This window comes from Cucurbita pepo, chromosome 7 (genome assembly GCF_057944985.1).
Source record: "Cucurbita pepo subsp. pepo isolate OVF chromosome 7, ASM5794498v1, whole genome shotgun sequence".
NCBI classification, from domain to species: Eukaryota; Viridiplantae; Streptophyta; class Magnoliopsida; order Cucurbitales; family Cucurbitaceae; genus Cucurbita; species Cucurbita pepo.
Window position 1 is genome coordinate 1,785,378 of NC_141804.1, and position 18,079 is coordinate 1,803,456.

An 18,079-nucleotide genomic window follows, 5' to 3' on the forward strand; every position below is an offset into this window, starting at 1 on the left:
GTTAATTTTTATTCTCTTGTACCTAAAAATAAAACGTGTAAAAAGCAAGAAAATGACGGATTTCACGCACGCCCTTCACTAAATACCAAGAAAGTTAGATAGTACAGTGAAAACACAAAGGGCAAATAAGTAATTTCACAGCAACTATAATAGCCGTTGTTTCTGGACTATCCGAGCCAGTTCGCTTCATTCGGCGTTTCAAGTAGTAAATATGAACAGAACAACAGAAAAAGAAAAAGAAAAAAGAAAAAGAAAAAAAGTTAAAGCGCTTTTACAAAAGAGAGTGAAAAACTGTGAAAAGCCCAAATGCTTTTTGTTTGTTAAAAAAATAAAAACACTTAAAAACCCTTTAAACAAATTCGAACAGCTCTTCCAATTCTCGCCGTCATCAATGCTTCGCTGAACATTCATCTTTTTGGTCTGTAATTTCATTCCTTTTGCTTCAAATTTTTCATTACTTGTTCTTATTTATGCTTATATTCCTCGCCTTGCTTGTTCTCTGCAATCCCTCTTGTTCTTGTTCTTCGTTTTATGCCATTATAGCCTTGTTTCTTCTTTGCCCATTAAGATTTCTAGCCTTTTTTTAGTGTTTTAGGGACATTTGGGGCTGTTTATGGGTAGTAGCTAATGTAAAATTCATGGGTTTTTGTTCAAATTTAGGTTCTAAAACCTTTCATTGCAGGAACTAATTCAAACTCCTCCAACTCGTATCCTCTGTTGATAAGGTTCCAACATTTTTTGGGCGAAACAATGAGCTATAACAGCTCTAATATGGGTTCTGGTTTGTTCATTTTGTTTTCAACTGGTTATGATCTTTTGTTTATGCATATGGGTTACTGGGTTTTGCTTACCTTTTTGTTCCATTATGGTCAGGTAGTAGAACTGGTAGGATGGCCCTTGAATTTGGGCGGACCCATGTGGTTAGGCCTAAAGGGAAGCATCAGGCAACCATTGTTTGGCTCCATGGCCTTGGTGACAAGGGCTCAAGGTACTAATGGCTTCTCTTCTTTGAGCTATTTTGCTAGTTTCTAGTTGGCTTAATGAAACCGCTCAAGTGGGGTTAGACAGATATTGTCCTCTTTTGGTTTCCCTTCAAAGCTTTAAAACGCGTTTACTGGTGAGAGGTTTCTACACTCTTGTAAAGAATGTTTAGTTCTCGTCCCCAACTGTCGTGGGATATCACAATCTTGGGCCTAGCGTGACACATCTACTGTTATTAGATATGGTCCTCTTTGGGCTTTCCTTTCTAAGTTTCCCCTCAAGATTTTAAAATGCGTCTACTAGAGGTTGATATACCCTTATAAAAAATGTTGTGGGATCTCACAATCTACCCCTTTGGAGCCCAGCGTCCTCGCTGGCACATTGCCCGGTGTCTGTCTTTGATACCATTTGTAACAGCCCAAACCCATTGCTAGCAGATATTGTCCTCTTTGGGCATCCTCTTCCGGGCTTCCCCTAAAGGTTTTTAATACGCGTATGCTACGGAGAGGTTTCCACACTTTTTATAAAAAATGTTTCGTTCTCCTCCCCAACTGTTGTGAGATCTCACAATCCACCCCTTCGGGGCCAGCGTCCTCGTTGGCACATCGCCCAGTGTCTAGCTTTGATACCATTTGTAACAACCCAAATCTAGATATTGTCCTCTTTGGGCTTTCCCTTCCGGGCTTCTCCTCAAGATGCTTAAAACACGTCTGCTAGGGAAATGCTTCCCCTCGAGATGTGTACTCATTGAGTGTAAAACACTTAGAAGTGGCTGAGTGAGGGAATGTCACTGTCTTGTCCTATCTTCTTGTATAGAAAGTTTGCAAAATGCCATATACCTTTACTCAAGATTCTTATTAAGGTTTTTGCCTCTATATGACAAATTCATGAATGGGGACCACATAATGTTTTGTTTTCTGTTCTTGAGACTTAGGTAAAACCAAAATCAATATAAAATAATGCTTATTGTTATGAATCTAAATGATATCAGACATTTACATCATTTAAGGATGTCTGGTTTTTTTTTCTCATTATTGGGTATCCAACAAGAGTGTGGTCCCATTTTCAAATGTTTGGAGGCTGTTTTTGGTGTATTATTTCATCATGATCGACAAACTTAACGAGTCGTTTTGATAATTTTGTCGTTATTGAATTTTAGAAATTTTAGTTGCTCGAGTATGTGTATCTTGTGGGGAATTGTAGAAGTTACGACGTAACGAAGACCTCTAATTTATTGTTTCCATTTTCAGTTGGTCTCAGCTCTTGGAAACTCTTCCTCTACCGAACGTAAGGCCACGTTTACATCGACCTAAATCCTAGTTTTTAGAATGTTCGAGCTTGTGACCTAACCTTGTTTCCATGAAGTTTCAGGTGTTGTGTTGTTTAATATGATCAATTAACAGATCAAATACAAATTTTGTTGCAGATTAAGTGGATTTGTCCTACCGCTCCTACTCGTCCCGTAGCGTTATTCGGTGGATTTCCTTGCACTGCGTGTAAGATATTCATCTTGGGACCTTTAATTATTGATCTCGTTGAAAAAAGCCCGAGTTTGGCTTAATCTGGTTCGGGAATGTTTGGCTCACGAGTTCTACTTGTATAGATTTAACATTTTGAAACGTTCGTTGTGTCGTATCAGGGTTCGATGTGGGAGATATCTCAGAAGAGTCTCCTGATGATTTAGAAGGCTTGGATGCTGCAGCTTCGCATGTTGCTAATCTTTTGTCTACAGAACCTGCTGATAGTATGTTTCTTCTTCAAAACATTTTTGAGCTACCAACTACTGTGTGCTTACTTACCTAAGAGATTTTTGTGGGCTAATAAATATTAATATCTTCCCTTTGTTATATCGGAACCGTTTTCATTGAACGTGCTGTTAGTGTTGCCACTTAACTCGTGCATCTATTAAGATATTAGTTCCGTGAGATCCCAATAGGGGGTGGATTGTGAGATCTCACATTGGTTGGAGAGGAGAACGTAACATTCCTTATAAGGGTGTGGAAACCTCTCCCTAGTAATGCGTTTTAAAAACCCTGAGGCTGATGGGGATATGTAACGAGCTAAAGCGGACAATATCTGCTAGCGGTGGGTTTGAGCTATTACAAATGGTACCAGAGCGAGACGCTGGATAGTATGCCAGCGAGGATGCTGGCCCCCCAAGGAGGGTGGATTCTGAGATCCCAGATTAGTTGGAGAGGAGAACGAAACATTTCTTACAAGGGTGTAGAAATCTTTCCCTACCAAACGTGTCTTAAAAATCGTGAGGCTGATGACGATACATAAAGAGCTAAAACGGACAATATCTGCTAGCGGTGGGCTTGGGCTATTACAAATGGTATCAAAGCCAGACACTGAATAGTGTGCGAGCAAGGATGCTGGTGCCCCCAAGGAAGGTGGATTGTGAGATTTCACATTAGTTGGAGAGGGGAACGAAACATTACTTATAAGGGTGTAGAAACCTCTCCCTACCAAATCTGTTTTAATAACTGTGAGGCTGACGGCGATACGTAACGCGCTAAAGCAGGCAATATCTATTAGCGGTGGGCTTGCTATTATATTGAACAGTGTGCCAGCAAGGACGCTGGCCCCCAAGGAGGGTGGATTGTGAGATTCCACGTTAGTTGGAGAGGGGAATGAAGCATTACTTATAAGGGGTAGAAACCTCTCCCTACCAAACCTGTTTTAATAATTGTGAGGCTGATGGCGATACGTAATGCGCTAAAGCAAGCAATATCTTTTAGCGGTGGGCTTGGGCTATTACATTGAACAGTGTGCCAGCAAGGACGCTGGACCCCAAGGAGGGTGGATTGTGAGATTCCACATTAGTTGGAGAGGGGAACGAAGCATTACTTACAAGGGTGTAGAAACCTTCCCTACCAAACACGTTTTAATAACTATGAGGCTGACGGCTATACGTAACGGGCTAAAACAGACAATATCTGCTAGCGGTAGGCGTGGGCTATTAAAGCCAGACACTAGACACTGGATAGTATGCCAGCGAGGACGTTGGTCCCTTAAGGAGGGTAGATTGTGAGATCCCACATTGGTTAAAGAGGGGAACGAAGCATTTCTCACTAGGGTGTAGAATCCTCTCCCTACGAGATGCGTTTTAAAAACTGTGAGGCTAACGGTGATACGTAACAGGCTAAAGCTGACAATATCTGTTAGAAGTGAGCTTAGGCTTGGTGTTTTTCATTCTTCTCCCGTTTAAGTAACTCTGGTATCATTCAACAGTTAAACTAGGTATCGGAGGCTTCAGTATGGGGGCTGCAGCCGCTATTTACTCCGCGTCGTGCCGTGTTCTTGGCCAATATGGAAATGGAAACCTATACCCCATCAACCTTAGTGCAGTTGTTGGCCTCAGCGGCTGGCTTCCCTGTTCAAGGTTTGATATCTATTGAAAGCCTATATAGATCTTTGTTGTCAAGAACACATTTTTTAGCAGCCATTTTTTGTTGCAGATCTTTGAGGAACCGGATCAGCGTGTCGCACGAAGCTGCAAGGCGTGCAGCGTCTCTGCCCATGTTACTCTGTCACGGTTCAGGTAACTTATAACATAAATTTGTTCAAGCTAAGCTACATGAGAATCAACCTCATATTACAGGCGGTTTGTTACAGGTGACGATGTCGTTGCTTACAAACACGGGGAGAAATCTGCCCAAACTTTAAGTTCAGCTGGATTTCGTAATCTAACGTTTAAAACCTACAACGGGTGTGTTCTTATCTCGACTTCCTACGCTTCTCGCTTTATATCTCTGCTATTAAAAATGGGATGTTGCAATGCAGGCTGGGCCATTACACCATTCCTGAGGAGATGGATGTTGTTTGTAATTGGCTGACAGTAATTCTGGAGCTCGATGGCTTACGATTGGTCGACCGTTGAAGTCGTCGGAGAAAAGTATGGCGACGACGAAGACCATTTGAGGTCTGTAGTTCTTTGGTTTTGGTTGGTTGATTAGTAAAGAATAAGGCATTTGGCTTTGTGGTTTTTGGTGTTTAGCAAATCTGATAAGAGCTTGTTTTTTAGGCTAAGTTTGGGGGTATACGAATCTGAGAAATTTTTCAATGTTGTTGTAATCTAAATATAAACCCTTTTCTAAATTTGGATGTAACATGTAAGCTTCTGCTACTTATAACTCCTGATCTTGCTTTTTTAATTTATATATATATATATATATATATGTACATATATATTATATTTCTTTTTATTTTATCATCTAAAATAAAATATAAATTTAATTTAAAGAATTAAAATATAAAAAACTTTTGGGAAATCTTTTCCGGCTTTCTATTTTAATTTTTATCTCTACGAAATTTATAATTTATTTTTGTAGAATTGGAGCAAAAATTTATACGAGGGAATTTTCTCTCATTTTTAATATATATATAAAATATACGCGAAAAAAAGAGGTAAAAGATCCTAATAAATCTAATAATATTTCAATGTTGAACATAATTTTTATAAATTTAAATTTTAATATTATAATATAGTGTTTTACATTATTATATATATATATATAATAAGTTAGTTTTGTAGGTTAATTCACTAATTTTCTTTTATTATTATTATATTGGAGATTATTACCTCAGCTTAGAATGGTGCTGAAACATACATGGGCCGAATGTAGCCTTTTGGGCTGGTGAGGCTTAAAATTAAATGGGCCAAGACCAACAGCCATTATCAATCAACTAAACTGAATTTTCGTGGCCCAATGGGCTGAAACATATATGGGCCTTAAAATAAAATGGGCCGAGACCAACAGCCATTATCAATCAACTAAGCTGAAAATTTGGTGGCCCAATGGGCTGAAACATATGGGCCGAATGTAGCCTTTTGGGCTGGTGAGGCTTAAAATAAAATGGGCCGAGACAAACAGCTATCATCAATCAACTAAACTGAAAATTTCGTGGCCCAATGGGCTGAAACATATATGGGCCGAATGTAGCCTTTTGGGCTGGTGATGCTTAAAAAATGGGCCGAGACCAACAAGCCATCATCAATCAACTAAGCTGAAAATTTCGTGGCTCAATGGGCCGAATTTAGCCTTTTGGGCTGGTGAGGCTTAAAATAAAAGGGGCCGAGACCAACAAGCCATCATCAATCAACTAAGCTGAAATTTTCGTGGCCCAATGGGCTGAAACATATATGGGCCGAATATAGCATTTTGGGCTGTTGAGGCTTAAAATTAAATGGGCCTAGACCAGCAGCCACATCAATAAACTAAACTGAAAATTCCGTGGCCCAATGGGCTGAAACATGTATGGGCCGAATGTAGCCTTTTGGGTTGGTGAGGCTTAAAACAAAATGGGCCGTGACCAACAGCCATTATTAATCAACTTAACTGAAAATTCGTGGCCCAATGGAAAAACATTCCACGGCCCAATTAAAGCTGCACAATCTTTTCTTTTATTTCTCATAATTTTTTTTTTATCTAAAATAATAAGGCTGCAAATAAATAACATATTGAGTGAATTTTAAAATATAATTTTTTAAAAAAATTAAATATTAAAAGCTGGATATTAATTATTAGGAAGTCTTTATAGGGGGGAATGAATAAATAGTTGGGGACTTTGAGGGCATAATGTAAAAGATTTTGGAGGACTAAAAAGTAAAAGAAAACACGTAACTTTTATCATTGTCATGACGTTTTACTCCCATTCCCCTCTCACGTGCACACACCCCAACCCCCTATTTACCCTTAAACTCTTTTACCATTCTATTTTTACTTTTAACCGCACCTTCAATTCATCATGAACTTCCATTTGTTTTAAATTAATATATCATAATTTTTATTAAATGTTTTATAAGTATTTGAATTTGTTATTGCATTTTTTATTTTTATTTTTAAATTAAATTAAAAAATAATAATTAAAAGGGTGTGGTGATTATGCATGGAAGCGCTTCTCCCAAGAAGAGAATCGAATCAGTACTCTTCTCCCTAATGCCTTTATTTTTGCTTTTTTTACACTTTGCTTCAGCCTTCCTCCTTGGTCCTTTACCCTTCCCCAAGATGAATTATAGCGTTAAAACATTCATATAATTCAATTTAAAGTCACCCATTAGATTAAATGATTGAATTAATTGTTGTTCGAGTCTTCGTACTCGTAAAATAATATTGGGTTCGAATTTCTGACATTTGATCGAGTAGGATGTTCGAGTAAAAGAGAGATACATGAATGAATCAATACTATAGTTGAATAACAGTGATTTTGAATAAAAATATGTTGATTACGAAATGCTTAAAATAATCGAAAGTTACTACCTTTATTAACAATATGCATATCTTTTTGTGGCTTAAGCATAGGAATGTGTTTAAATTATATGTTGGATGACCTCCTAAATTTTTTTTATAGAAAACATGTGAGACGTGAGACGTGGGACGAGGATGTTTGAACTCGTAGGTTACATTGATCATATGTTGCCACATCACCATGGGATGTGGATTTGGTCTCATGAGGTTCATATCAACGTGGGTTAGTATAGGATTGGGTTGTGTTAGATCCCACGTTAATTGGGGAGGAGAATGAAACGTACTTTATAAGAATGTGGAAGCCTCTCACTAGAATACGCGTTTTAAAAACCTTGAGAGCAAATCTGAAAGCCCAAACATGACAATATCTGATACAGGTGAGCTTGAGTTGTTACAAATGGTATAAAAAACAGATACCCACCAAACGGTGTGCCACCGAGGACGTTGGGCCCCAAAGAAGGGTAGATTGTGAGATCCCACATCGATTAGAGAAAGGTTGCAAACCGACTCTTCCACCCGACCAAAACAATGCCAACTTTCAAACCGACCCGAATTTTTAGCTTTTCAAAAATTCAACCCAACGCTACATTTATGGTCTGAGTTTGATAGTATTGGTTGACTAAGGATATTTAGTACTAAATTACAGCCAATCACATATATCATATTTGATATTTAGATAAATTTCCATTTATTGTTCTTCCCATTTATTACTATTTATATGGTTGTAAATAGAGAACTTTCATACATGCTCTACCTCTATTTAGGTGTGGTGGATTAAGCAAACATTCTCGGATCGAATTATTGGATCATATAAATATCCTTATTTCTGAGTAATCCAAATGGACTGTAACGACCTAGATCCACCGCTAGCAGATATTGTCCTTTTTGGGCTTTCGCTCAAGGCTTTAAACACGTCTGCTAGGGGAAGGTTTCCACACCCTTATAAATGGTGATTTGTTCTTCTCCCGAACAAGGTCGGACATCACATGGACCAAAAGGTATTTAAAAAAAAAAAAAAAAAAACGAGTTTTAGCGGTATAAAAGGCACCACCACGGGCTCTACCACCAGAGAAACGTGAACGTTCAGGCCATTAAAACCACCACCACTTCACCCTTCTACTTCACGCACAAGGTAAGCTTTCGGTTACTTCAAAACAAACCAAAAAAATAACCATTTTTAATTGGGACTAAATATTTCAAAATAATCACAATTACAGGATGAGCCGCCCTGGAGATTGGAATTGCAGGTCATGCAACCATCTCAACTTCCAACGGAGGGACTCCTGCCACCGCTGTGGCGACCCTAGGGCCGACTTCGGCGGCGCTGGCTACGGCGGCGGAAGAGGTGGTTCTTCCTCGTTTGGGTTCACCACCGGCCCCGACGTCCGCCCTGGCGATTGGTACTGCGCTGTCGCTAACTGCGGCGCTCATAACTTCGCTAGCCGCTCTATCTGCTTCAAGTGCGGCGCCTCCAAGGATGAAGCTTCCGCCGCCGCCTACGACGGCGATTTGTCCCGTATCAGAGGCTTTAACTTCGGCGGTGCCTCCAACCGCCCTGGATGGAAATCTGGTGATTGGATCTGTGCCAGGTAGGATTCCCAATATTTCCATAAAATTTTCAATTTTTTTTTCCAATTTCCATTTTAGTAAATAAACATTTATGTCTTTTTTTAAAAACTTTAAAATTCTCTATTTTAATTCTTTCATCTTTCAAAAATAATTAAATTTGATTATAATTATCAATTTATTTCTTTTTTTTAATAATTAAATTATTCGCAAAATCCCGAAACCACAGATCAGATTGCAACGAGCATAACTTTGCGAGTCGAAGGGAATGCTTCAGATGCAACGCACCCAGGGATTCCAACAGCAAGTCACCATACTCGTAGAGGTAATTAATTAATTTAATTACCATATTCGTAATTTTTTAATATTAAAATTACTAATAAATGGGATTTAATTAATTAATTAATTATTATTTTGGAAATATTTTGCTTTTTTTTTTTCAGGTGGTGGAAATGGAAGGAATAAACTCTAGCTCGAAAGAAGAGAAGCGTTTCTCATGGTACCTGAACGTCGTCGTTTTGTATTTTTTTTTTTTATTTATTTATTTCAAAAGTAGCTTAATTTCTGCATGCATGCAGAAAGGAGTTTAATGAGGCCCCTTCCCTTTGTATCCAATTTTATAATTTATATTACTACCCATCTTTTATATTTTATTAATTGGTAGCTTCACTTTATGTTATATGCTTGCCTCAAAATAATAATTTACGTACTTTAATAAAAAAGCGGATAATAATAAATCACTTTACCGTTTGATTCCGTTCTTGAAAAATGTTTTTCGTCTAACAAGAGGTGGCACTGAATCACTAGAATTTGCTCGGAACCCTGTAAATGAAGACAAAAATATAGTAACTCTAAAATTAAGAGGGCTTGATTTGGAACGGTTAGCAGATTTGCTGAAAATTTTTAAATGAAGTATGTAAGTGAAGACAAAATATCGTAAAAAGACTCAGGTTGGTATGTGGGGATGGACAATTTTTAGAAACAATTCAAGACAAATAGGTAACGTGACTGTTAGATGAATGTCGGGATTATCGAGTGTCGAATGTAATTTTCAAATTCTAATATGAATTTTGGATGAAAAAAAATTATGAAGCTAATTGTTAAGCTAATATGAATTTTAAAACACGTTTGTTAGGGAGAGGTTTTCACACATTTATAAGAAATGATTTATTTCCCTCTTTAACTGATGAGAGATTTCACAATCCACCCCCTTTAGGGCCAACGTTCTCGCAGACACACTGTTTGGTGTCTGACTGTTATACCATTTATAACGGGCAAAAGCGGATAATAACAGTGGGCTTGAGCTGTTACAAATGGTATCAGAACCAGACATCAAGTGGTTGGAGAGGGGATCCTTGTAAGGGTATAGAAATCTCTCTCGCAGACGCATTACTTACAAGGAGGTAGATCGTGAAATCCCACGTTGGTTGGAGAGGGGAACAAAACATTACTTATAAGGGTATGGAAACCTCTCTCTGGCAAACACGTTTTAAAATCGTGAGGTTGACGACTATTTGTAAATTTGAATTAATGAACGAGGCCCACTTAAAGTTTTTAAAACAAAAATGAAAAATAAAAGAGGATAGAATTTAATCTGACCTAAACCGATTCGACCCAACCCAGTCCAATCCGATAGATTTTGTTTATGGTTCTAGAAATTGGACATAGGATTCCATAAGCTTTGAAAGTATTGGTTGCTCCCTTCATTGACCTTTTGGAGAGATCATGAATTGGTCAAAAAGTGGTAAGAATAAACATTCATTAGTGTCTGCCTACTACCCTCCATTACATAGCTTTTACCAAAGAATCACTTTAACACTGAGCTTTATGTTACTTCATGCATATGCCTTAGCTCGCCTTTAATTATTATTTTTAGTACGTACTCTCGCCTTTCAATCATGCAACCCAACTAGTTCTAATTTCTCGAGTTTTTTTTTCTTATAGTTATTTTTCCATTTATAACCTTTCGAGAGAAATGAAATCAAACGTGTGCACTGACTTCAGATGTTTCGATCGAGGGTAGTTTAGGATTTTGAAAAATGTCGAATTATTGGATGGGTAGCTGGTATGAAATATGGCCCTAAGATTAGGGTTTGGATAAAAAAAAAAAAAAAAAAAATCTTTTCACGGGTTTACTTTTATAAAATAAAAATATAAAGAAATCTTTGTTGGAAAAATCATCTGTTCAATCTAACAAAGACAAGACATTGTAAAGAAGAGCTTGTTAAAGAACGAGGTAGAGAAACTCTTTAATCATGTGCTTAAATGATGCCAAGTAGGCCCGAAAATACACTATCAAAATCAGAGATCAAATGGATATTGCTACCAATATATTAAACATTTTTATGAATGATTAGATAGTTCGATGTTTGGTCTTATCTAAACGTGAACTGATTTTGTATTTGGTTTCACTTAAATGCAACGCTTTCTAAGCTATTTTTATAGCTTAAATATGGTAAGTTTTGGAATTCTTGCACGATTGTCATAGATCGAGAAATTCATTTAATTTGGACAAAAAAACATAGTTAACCAAAGAGTTAAGACAACGAAAGTCGTTCACATCTAAACATCATTCTAGCAATATGGCATTATAGAATGAAGAAATAAGCCGAACATCTAGCATCGCAACATGACACTCGTCTTCTCTTCACCTTATGTTAGGATTCTTTTCCGCTTGCATTTTTAATGATCTCGAGATCTTGTCATCATATTAATTGTTAGAGATAACTGTAATGGTCGAGAAAGAAAATTAATATTGAAAATCAAAATGGGTCAAACATTATAAAGTTTTCTTGCCATTCCCATTCCCATTCCCTTTCTTTTTAGCCATATGAATATAGGAGCATTTATAAAGCTCTTTTTTACTAAAGTATTTTGCTTCTCCCAACTCCTTTTCTTTTCTTTATCGATAGTACACTAAATCACATTATGAAAAATGTATCTTTCTAGAGCTCTAATTATTAATGCATGCATGGCTCAGATTCCTTTAATTTTTCTAAGGCACACAAAAAAGTGACTTTGGCTGCTCATCTCTCTCTCTCTTTTTTTTTTTTTTTTTTTTTTTTTTTTTTTTTTTTTGGTTTTTTCTTTTTATCTAAGAAAAAATATTAATAATATCCACTTATTCTATCAAATCCGAGAAAAATTTAAATATTAATTTTATTCACATAATTTAAGAAACACCTAAGCCATTAAATTTTTATCTTTTAAAAGCAATATTTTTCATCCTTTTTATAAATAATGGTGGACCATACATATATTTTTTTTTAATTCATTTTGATAATGATGAAAAGAAAATATTTTTTAGTATTGGAGATCGATAGGTAAATATCTTCCTATATATATATATATATCACAATTAAAGTTATAACAGCAACATTACCCTAAACCATAACTAAAACCAACAAAGAGAGATCCAATTCCATAGCAAGCTAGTAGTATTATGCACAAAGAGATGTTATGACAAAGCACACTCCAACTAGGGGAGATATAATGACTCGAGCTTCTTCTCTTAAACTCTATCACCTGTATTAATGTCGTGATGCATTATAGACCATAAAAATTCTGCATTTCTTTGGAATATCCAATGTGGTCGGTAGAAGTTCGAGTATCGTCTTTCTTAAGAAAATAGTTAAATCTTAGCTAACTAAAACTATGTGAAAAAGTAGATAATAAAGAACATTCATATGTAGACTATAAGGAAAATTAATAAATGGCTATCACAAACTCGAAAAAGTATTCGGAAAGTTGAAGGGTAGTTCTGAAACCTGTAGGATAAATCTAACGTAATATGGTAACTATTAACTATTTAAATTATTGTCCAAATTGGATTTTTTTAAAAATTATTTTTTACCATTCAATCTCGTCAATGGTTCGTCTTTTCCAACCCAATAATTGATGAACTTGACTAAAGTTCTCTTTCTGATTCATACAATTGAACCAAATGGATGCAGATCTACCTATTCAAATTGGGAAAGTCAGGAAGTGCTGGAAAGAATATCTAGGAAGAAAAGTGTATGCATATCACGACACAACTAATAGATCCAGAAAACGGGAATTACATGCCTAAAAAATCTTTGGATTGGTCAGGAGTAAGAATCAAACATAAAACCAGTAGAAGGAAATTTCATTTCGACTCACTTAAGCTTAGATTTTGATGAGCTTTGAAGAGGCTTTGCAATTGGTCGAGCAGGGGCACTTCTAGCTGCTACCTTCTTCAGATCATACTTGACCGAAGAGAAAGCACAGATCATGGCAATAATCATTGTGGGATAAACATAAACAGCTTTGGCAGGATCTGTGTTCACAGGTTTTCCGAGGATTCCTTCCTTAACAAGACCCCAAATTACCAAGAGACTTCCAAACATGCTCATCCTTCCGGGCTTCAAAAGACCCACAAAGGCTCCAGCCACTGAAAAATAGCTTCCGGCAAGAACCTGGGTAGAAGGACAAGTCATCTGTCTAGTAACTAGTTATTAATTTACCAGTTGATTCAATGTATTACCGAGCCCTTTCTGAAGAAAAGTAACAGAAGAAGGGTTTGAATGGGGTTCTGTTTATTTTTCTTTTAAGGGCAAAGGTGGAAAACTTTTATTCATCTGTGAAATGATTGGTTCATCGGCCTAAACATTTTCTTAACCAGAAACGCAATAAATATTCTACATACATGTACGTATGATGCAAAGAAATTCTCAATAGGAGTTTAGGAAGGATTCCACTTATTGAACAGGGTTCTATGGTCGGTCCGCGACCCCTGGATACCGAAGGATAAGGAATGTGAATGTAGGGGGTTAGACTCTATGGCACTTTTTGTGTGAAGTCTCAATAGGAGTTTAGGAGGGATAAGGAATTCTCAAGTTATCCCTTAGCAATGCAACTGGTCGTGTGGATAAACAAACATGTCATGTCCGAGGTCTTGAAGGAGAAATTGCAGTAAGAGCAGCAATGTATGACAACTACCAATGCATCTTAAGTTAAAACCAAATCTGCAAGAATCATTGGCTACGCATCCAAATCCTAAGTTGGCTCCTAGATTCATTGGTCCCGTTTAGGTTAATGAGAATATTCGCTCAGTAGCTTATCATCTGTTTTTTGCAAGCATGGTCGTTGTTCACCCAGTTTTCATGTCTCCCAATTATGAAAGGATGTTGGAAAAACTTCTCCAGAGTTTTCAGCAAGTCTCTCTTCTTATATAGTATTGGTGGGGAAGACAACTGAGGCATTGGGAACTTCACAAGCAGACCCAAAAGTCATGGAGGTTCTAATTTGACGGGAACCTGCATCTACAATGGATGCAACGATGGTATGTTTCTCTGCCTTTGCAATGCAAATACACAATTCCTACTTCGTCTGTTATTTGGGCTGCGGGTGGCTTCCGATAGTATAGTAAGTAATCATAGGAGAGTAAGGGATCGGCTTAGCGTTTAGCATGTATGTATGTAGTGGGACCAAAAGTAACTACTTAGGGATTGACAGAAAGGGTATGCAATCAGAGAGCATCTAGAATATGCACAACAAATGGGCACTTTTTGGGTAAACTCTTGGTGTTTAGGAGGGGTAAGGAGCTCTTGAATTCAACCTTAGCTATGTGCTTCTCTATGTGAATGAATAAAGGAGTTCTATCAGATTCCCATATGATTTCCAAAAAGGAAACTCCAGGTCCCCAGGAAGTGTATTTGTTAGCTAACCATGTTGAGAAAATTAAAAATAACCAGTCATTTCTCGGACAAAAAATAAGGGCTTGAATCCAAATTGAAATGAAAAATAAACAAGGAGGTTAAGCAAAGGAACCTCTAAGCGTTGAAGATCAGTCATAGCAGAGGCTTCCTTGATATTGGTCAAGTTATAGACGTCTAACAAGCTACTCCAGCTGGGCACCGTCAAATTCATGACAAGGCCATTCACAATTGCTCCAGGATAGAGAAGTGCCTTAACTACGGGTGCAGGAAAGACTTCACTTGCAATCAACTGGGATGAAGTCACGTGCAAAGGGGTTGTACACATGCCAGATCTGCATGGGACCCTGAGAGGACATGGATTCTAATTATGTAATGCTCATATACATCGTACACCAAAGGCTACATGGATTTTCGAGATTTGCAGAAAAGAAATATCGTATTGTCAAGCCAAGAGTCATAACTCCAAAAATTGGAAAGTTGTTGTATAGAATGTTGGACGGAATATATAGCTAATAACTGATGAAGCAAAGAGTAAAATAAAGCAAGAACATCCAGCCATTCATTTTCTTTTTTGTCACAAGGTTTATTTCTAGATTACGTAAGCATACCAGCAAACAAACATATTAGGCAGTTTCCCTTACCATATCCAGAGGACATGGTGATGAAAGTGATACTAAGAGGAGTTAAAAAAATCAACAGTCATTGATATAAGGATAATGGAAAATTTTCAAACAGAAGCCAAATACTACATATTGATTCTATTGAGGTCCATTCTTTCAACAGCCATTCCATTAATTCCCACGCAGAGGAATCACTTGCAATATGCAAATCATTAAACGAAGATACAATCATGAAACCAAGCAAATAAAATGCATACATGAAGATTCAATTAAAGAAGAAATGGCAAAAATTCAAATCAATTCAACCTTTTCATCCCATTCTCCAGCACACCCCTCCGGTATGTCCTCGAACATTAGTTTTAATTCACAAAAAAAACAACACATAAATTACTCACATGGACAGGAAGTGATTTAAACCCTAATCTCCTGCTCTAACATCACGTTAAATGACAGTCAACTGTTAAGCTATGGAAATTCAATCTTCACAGATCGTTTGTTTCTGAGAATCAGATATTCAAACACAGGAAAAGTCTGATCAAATAGGACAGAAATACAACGGAAACAAAAAGATCAACAAAGAGAAAACAGCAGAGTGACAGTTACAAGCCACGACTCTCACATAATCCTCAAAATTTTAACGCTAACCGCAGAGAGTAAACTAACTAAAGAGGATCAGTGCTAAACAGTTCTACCATCCGAGTAACTAAATCATATTAACTGTCGAAGTGCAAAAAAAGGTAAAGAAACTGAAAACACACCTGAAGAGCGGGATCTGGAGAATGATGAGGAAGAAATAGATGCGAGAAGCAATTGATGAAAGATTTCTGATCCAACTTTTAGATGCTGTTGATGACGACGATGGCGTGGATGTTGCCATTGTTGACACCACGAGAAAAAAAAAAAAGGTCAGATGAGGGAGATGGAAGAAAGAGGAACTGGTAATTGCGGTTTGCTGGATCCAAGTTTCGAAGGGTCGAATGGGAAACAGCTGAGAGAATGTTGAATGGGCTGGGCCTCTGTGTGGATCGGGCCCATCTTCTTGATAATGGGCCCAAGCCCAAACCTTCAGCAGCCTTTCAACCAAGCCCAAGCCCAAAACGAAAACTTGGTAAGAAGTTACGTGAATAGCCTTGATTCATTTTATTTATTTATTTATTTTGCATAAAATAGATAATATTAAATTATAAATAAAAATAATTAAAATTATTATTAAAAGATTTTTCAATTAAATACTAAAATGTTTCTGTCATTTTTACTTTTCCGACAGCCAACAAAAACCTTTAAGAATTTAAATACAAAACATTAATTTAGTGAAGGTTAAAATCGACTATTCATATAAACTAAATTGATTTATTTAATTTTTTTTTTCATTAAAATAGCATAATTAATTTTCCATTTCGAAAATTAAACACGAAAATAATTAACTTTAAAGAGTACGGGATCCTTCTGCCAATGCCAGCAGATTGGAGTCGGGGAGTAGTGGTCCCAACTATGATGTCCACCCCATCTTCCAATCCTGGCCGTCTGATCCCAGATCCCATCCAACGGCCTACAAACCTAAACGCTTCCTTCAATAACACCTTTGATTTCCTCAACTTCTCATGGCCGAGAAGTGTCCACGTTCCTCTATTATAAACCGTCGGATCAAAATGAATTTAACGGCGTGAATTCCTCCGTCCTCGCTTTCTCAGTTAATTTTCAGAATTAGGCTGGACTGTCCCGCTCTTTCTTTTCTCTCTCTCTTTTCTGGAAAATATCTGAATAAGGGAAAAGGAATTTATCCAGCTGCGTCTCTGTTTGCTTCAAAGCTTTTGATTGACGAAGAAATGCAGGAGCCGGCGACGAGTTCCGCCGCCGCTAGCTCCTTGCCTTCGAGCAGCGAGAGGTCGTCCAGTTCGGCTCTTCACCTCGAAGTCAAAGAAGGTTAATCCAGGAGTTTCTTCATTTGATTCCTCCTGAAATCTGATCGTTCTTTTCCTTAGTTTATCTGATTGGAGATTGATCTTTTAGTTAGTTATTTACTTAGAGATTTTTCGAAGTTTTGAATGAATTAGATGTTTAGTGAAGACTGAATTGAGCGGAAATTTAGGTATGGAGAGCGATGAAGAGATCCGGAGAGTGCCGGATATGGTTGGTGAATCAGCCGGAACATCCGCCTCCGGGAGGGACACCGGTTCAGTCGCCGGTCCGGACCGGGTTCAGGCGTCTCGGGATGGTCAAAGGAAGAGAGGGAGAAGTCCGGCTGACAAAGAAAGCAAGAGACTGAAGAGGTTAGCGAAATGTGTGCCATTTTGATATAGTCCGTTTTGTTAGGGTTAAATTACGAATTTGAATCTATGAACTTGATAAATTTTACCATCAGGTCCTTCAATCTAATGAAATTTCAAATTTCATAATTAATTTTAGTGTTCAAATCCAGAGATTCAGATCTTATGATCTGTAGGGGATGGGGAAGCGCCCCCGCCCCGTCCCCAGAAATTTTCTCTTACTTCATTGATTGTTGAAGCTATTTTTGTTGATTTTGATTTTTGAGTAAAGATTGCTGAGGAATAGAGTATCGGCACAGCAAGCGAGGGAGAGAAAAAAGGCGTATTTGAATGATTTAGAGGTAAAGGTGAAGGATTTGGAGAAGAAGAACTTGGAGCTTGAAGAAAGGCTTTCCACTTTACAAAATGAGAATCAAATGCTTAGACAAGTACGTTTAATTCATTTCTGTTTCATAATTATAATTTTTATTTGAATCCGTTGGCCCATAAAGGAATGTCGGCGCGTTTTGATTGAAACTTGTAGATATTGAAGAACACAACGACAAGTCGAAGAAGTGGGGAATGAGAATCGTGATGGAAGAAGAAAAGGCCGAAGTATAGAAAGTGAGAGGGAGAGTATTTTGTTACTGAACAAATATGATAAATTCCTACCAAACTTTGGTAATTTATCCTTCCATTGATTTTTTCTTAACTTTCTTCTGGGTTTCTTATCTTTT

The 18,079-nt window shown here is 37.3% G+C and overlaps 4 protein-coding genes across 9 annotated transcripts; 3 read left to right on the forward strand and 1 right to left on the reverse strand.

Annotated features, from left to right (window-relative positions):
* Positions 1-250: 250 nt before the first annotated feature.
* On the forward strand, positions 251-5,117 carry LOC111798088 (uncharacterized). Of its 6 annotated transcripts, none has more exons than XM_023681050.2 (10): positions 251-418; positions 683-775; positions 874-988; positions 2,232-2,268; positions 2,408-2,477; positions 2,621-2,725; positions 4,216-4,366; positions 4,443-4,525; positions 4,600-4,693; positions 4,768-5,117. In XM_023681050.2, the coding sequence occupies exons 2-10, from the start codon at positions 751-753 to the stop codon at positions 4,862-4,864; spliced, it is 777 nt and encodes a 258-aa protein (XP_023536818.2). In that variant the 5' UTR covers positions 251-418; positions 683-750; the 3' UTR covers positions 4,865-5,117. The 6 variants fall into 6 exon arrangements, with proteins under 6 accessions (XP_023536818.2, XP_086981883.1, XP_023536819.2 ...); XM_087125757.1 differs by having other exon boundaries at positions 253-422; positions 683-781; XM_023681048.2 differs by having other exon boundaries at positions 254-418; positions 683-781.
* A 3,122-nt stretch (positions 5,118-8,239) lies between these two features.
* Positions 8,240-9,451, forward strand: LOC111799008 (RNA-binding protein involved in heterochromatin assembly dri1). Its single transcript, XM_023682383.2, has 4 exons — positions 8,240-8,364; positions 8,450-8,821; positions 9,028-9,123; positions 9,242-9,451. Exons 2-3 carry the CDS (start codon positions 8,451-8,453, stop codon positions 9,119-9,121), a joined length of 465 nt encoding a protein of 154 aa, XP_023538151.2. The 5' UTR covers positions 8,240-8,364; position 8,450; the 3' UTR covers positions 9,122-9,123; positions 9,242-9,451.
* Positions 9,452-12,799: 3,348 nt separating this feature from the next.
* LOC111799258 (tail fiber) lies at positions 12,800-16,036 on the reverse strand. The gene is made up of 3 exons (XM_023682731.2): positions 15,855-16,036; positions 14,589-14,820; positions 12,800-13,234 (listed from the first exon to the last, which is right to left on the reverse strand). The coding sequence occupies exons 1-3, from the start codon at positions 15,971-15,973 to the stop codon at positions 12,935-12,937; spliced, it is 651 nt and encodes a 216-aa protein (XP_023538499.2). The 5' UTR covers positions 15,974-16,036; the 3' UTR covers positions 12,800-12,934.
* Positions 16,037-16,820: 784 nt separating this feature from the next.
* On the forward strand, positions 16,821-18,054 carry LOC111798871 (transcription factor HY5). Its single transcript, XM_023682221.2, has 4 exons — positions 16,821-17,019; positions 17,186-17,366; positions 17,635-17,791; positions 17,887-18,054. Exons 1-4 carry the CDS (start codon positions 16,923-16,925, stop codon positions 17,926-17,928), a joined length of 477 nt encoding a protein of 158 aa, XP_023537989.1. The 5' UTR covers positions 16,821-16,922; the 3' UTR covers positions 17,929-18,054.
* Positions 18,055-18,079: the final 25 nt, after the last annotated feature.

Excerpts from the sequence above, each read along its gene's own strand:
- LOC111798088 (XM_087125757.1), top strand. The coding sequence starts at position 751 with ATGAGCTATAACAGCTCTAATATGGGTTCTG. Across the intron at positions 989-2,231 it reads CTTGGTGACAAGGGCTCAAG|TTGGTCTCAGCTCTTGGAAA; the intron begins GTACTAATGGCT and ends TTCCATTTTCAG. Across the intron at positions 2,726-4,215 it reads GTCTACAGAACCTGCTGATA|TTAAACTAGGTATCGGAGGC; the intron begins GTATGTTTCTTC and ends ATCATTCAACAG.
- LOC111799008 (XM_023682383.2), top strand. The coding sequence starts at position 8,451 with ATGAGCCGCCCTGGAGATTGGAATTGCAGGTCATGCAACCATCTCAAC. Across the intron at positions 8,822-9,027 it reads GGTGATTGGATCTGTGCCAG|ATCAGATTGCAACGAGCATA; the intron begins GTAGGATTCCCA and ends CCGAAACCACAG.
- LOC111798871 (XM_023682221.2), top strand. The coding sequence starts at position 16,923 with ATGCAGGAGCCGGCGACGAGTTCCGCCGCCGCTAGCTCCTTGCCTTCG. Across the intron at positions 17,020-17,185 it reads TCACCTCGAAGTCAAAGAAG|GTATGGAGAGCGATGAAGAG; the intron begins GTTAATCCAGGA and ends GCGGAAATTTAG. Across the intron at positions 17,367-17,634 it reads GAAAGCAAGAGACTGAAGAG|ATTGCTGAGGAATAGAGTAT; the intron begins GTTAGCGAAATG and ends TTTTGAGTAAAG.
- LOC111799258 (XM_023682731.2), bottom strand. The coding sequence starts at position 15,973 with ATGGCAACATCCACGCCATCGTCGTCATCAACAGCATCTAAAAGTTGG. Across the intron at positions 14,821-15,854 it reads CTCCAGATCCCGCTCTTCAG|GGTCCCATGCAGATCTGGCA; the intron begins GTGTGTTTTCAG and ends ATGTCCTCTCAG. Across the intron at positions 13,235-14,588 it reads CTGATCTTCAACGCTTAGAG|GTTCTTGCCGGAAGCTATTT; the intron begins GTTCCTTTGCTT and ends CCTTCTACCCAG.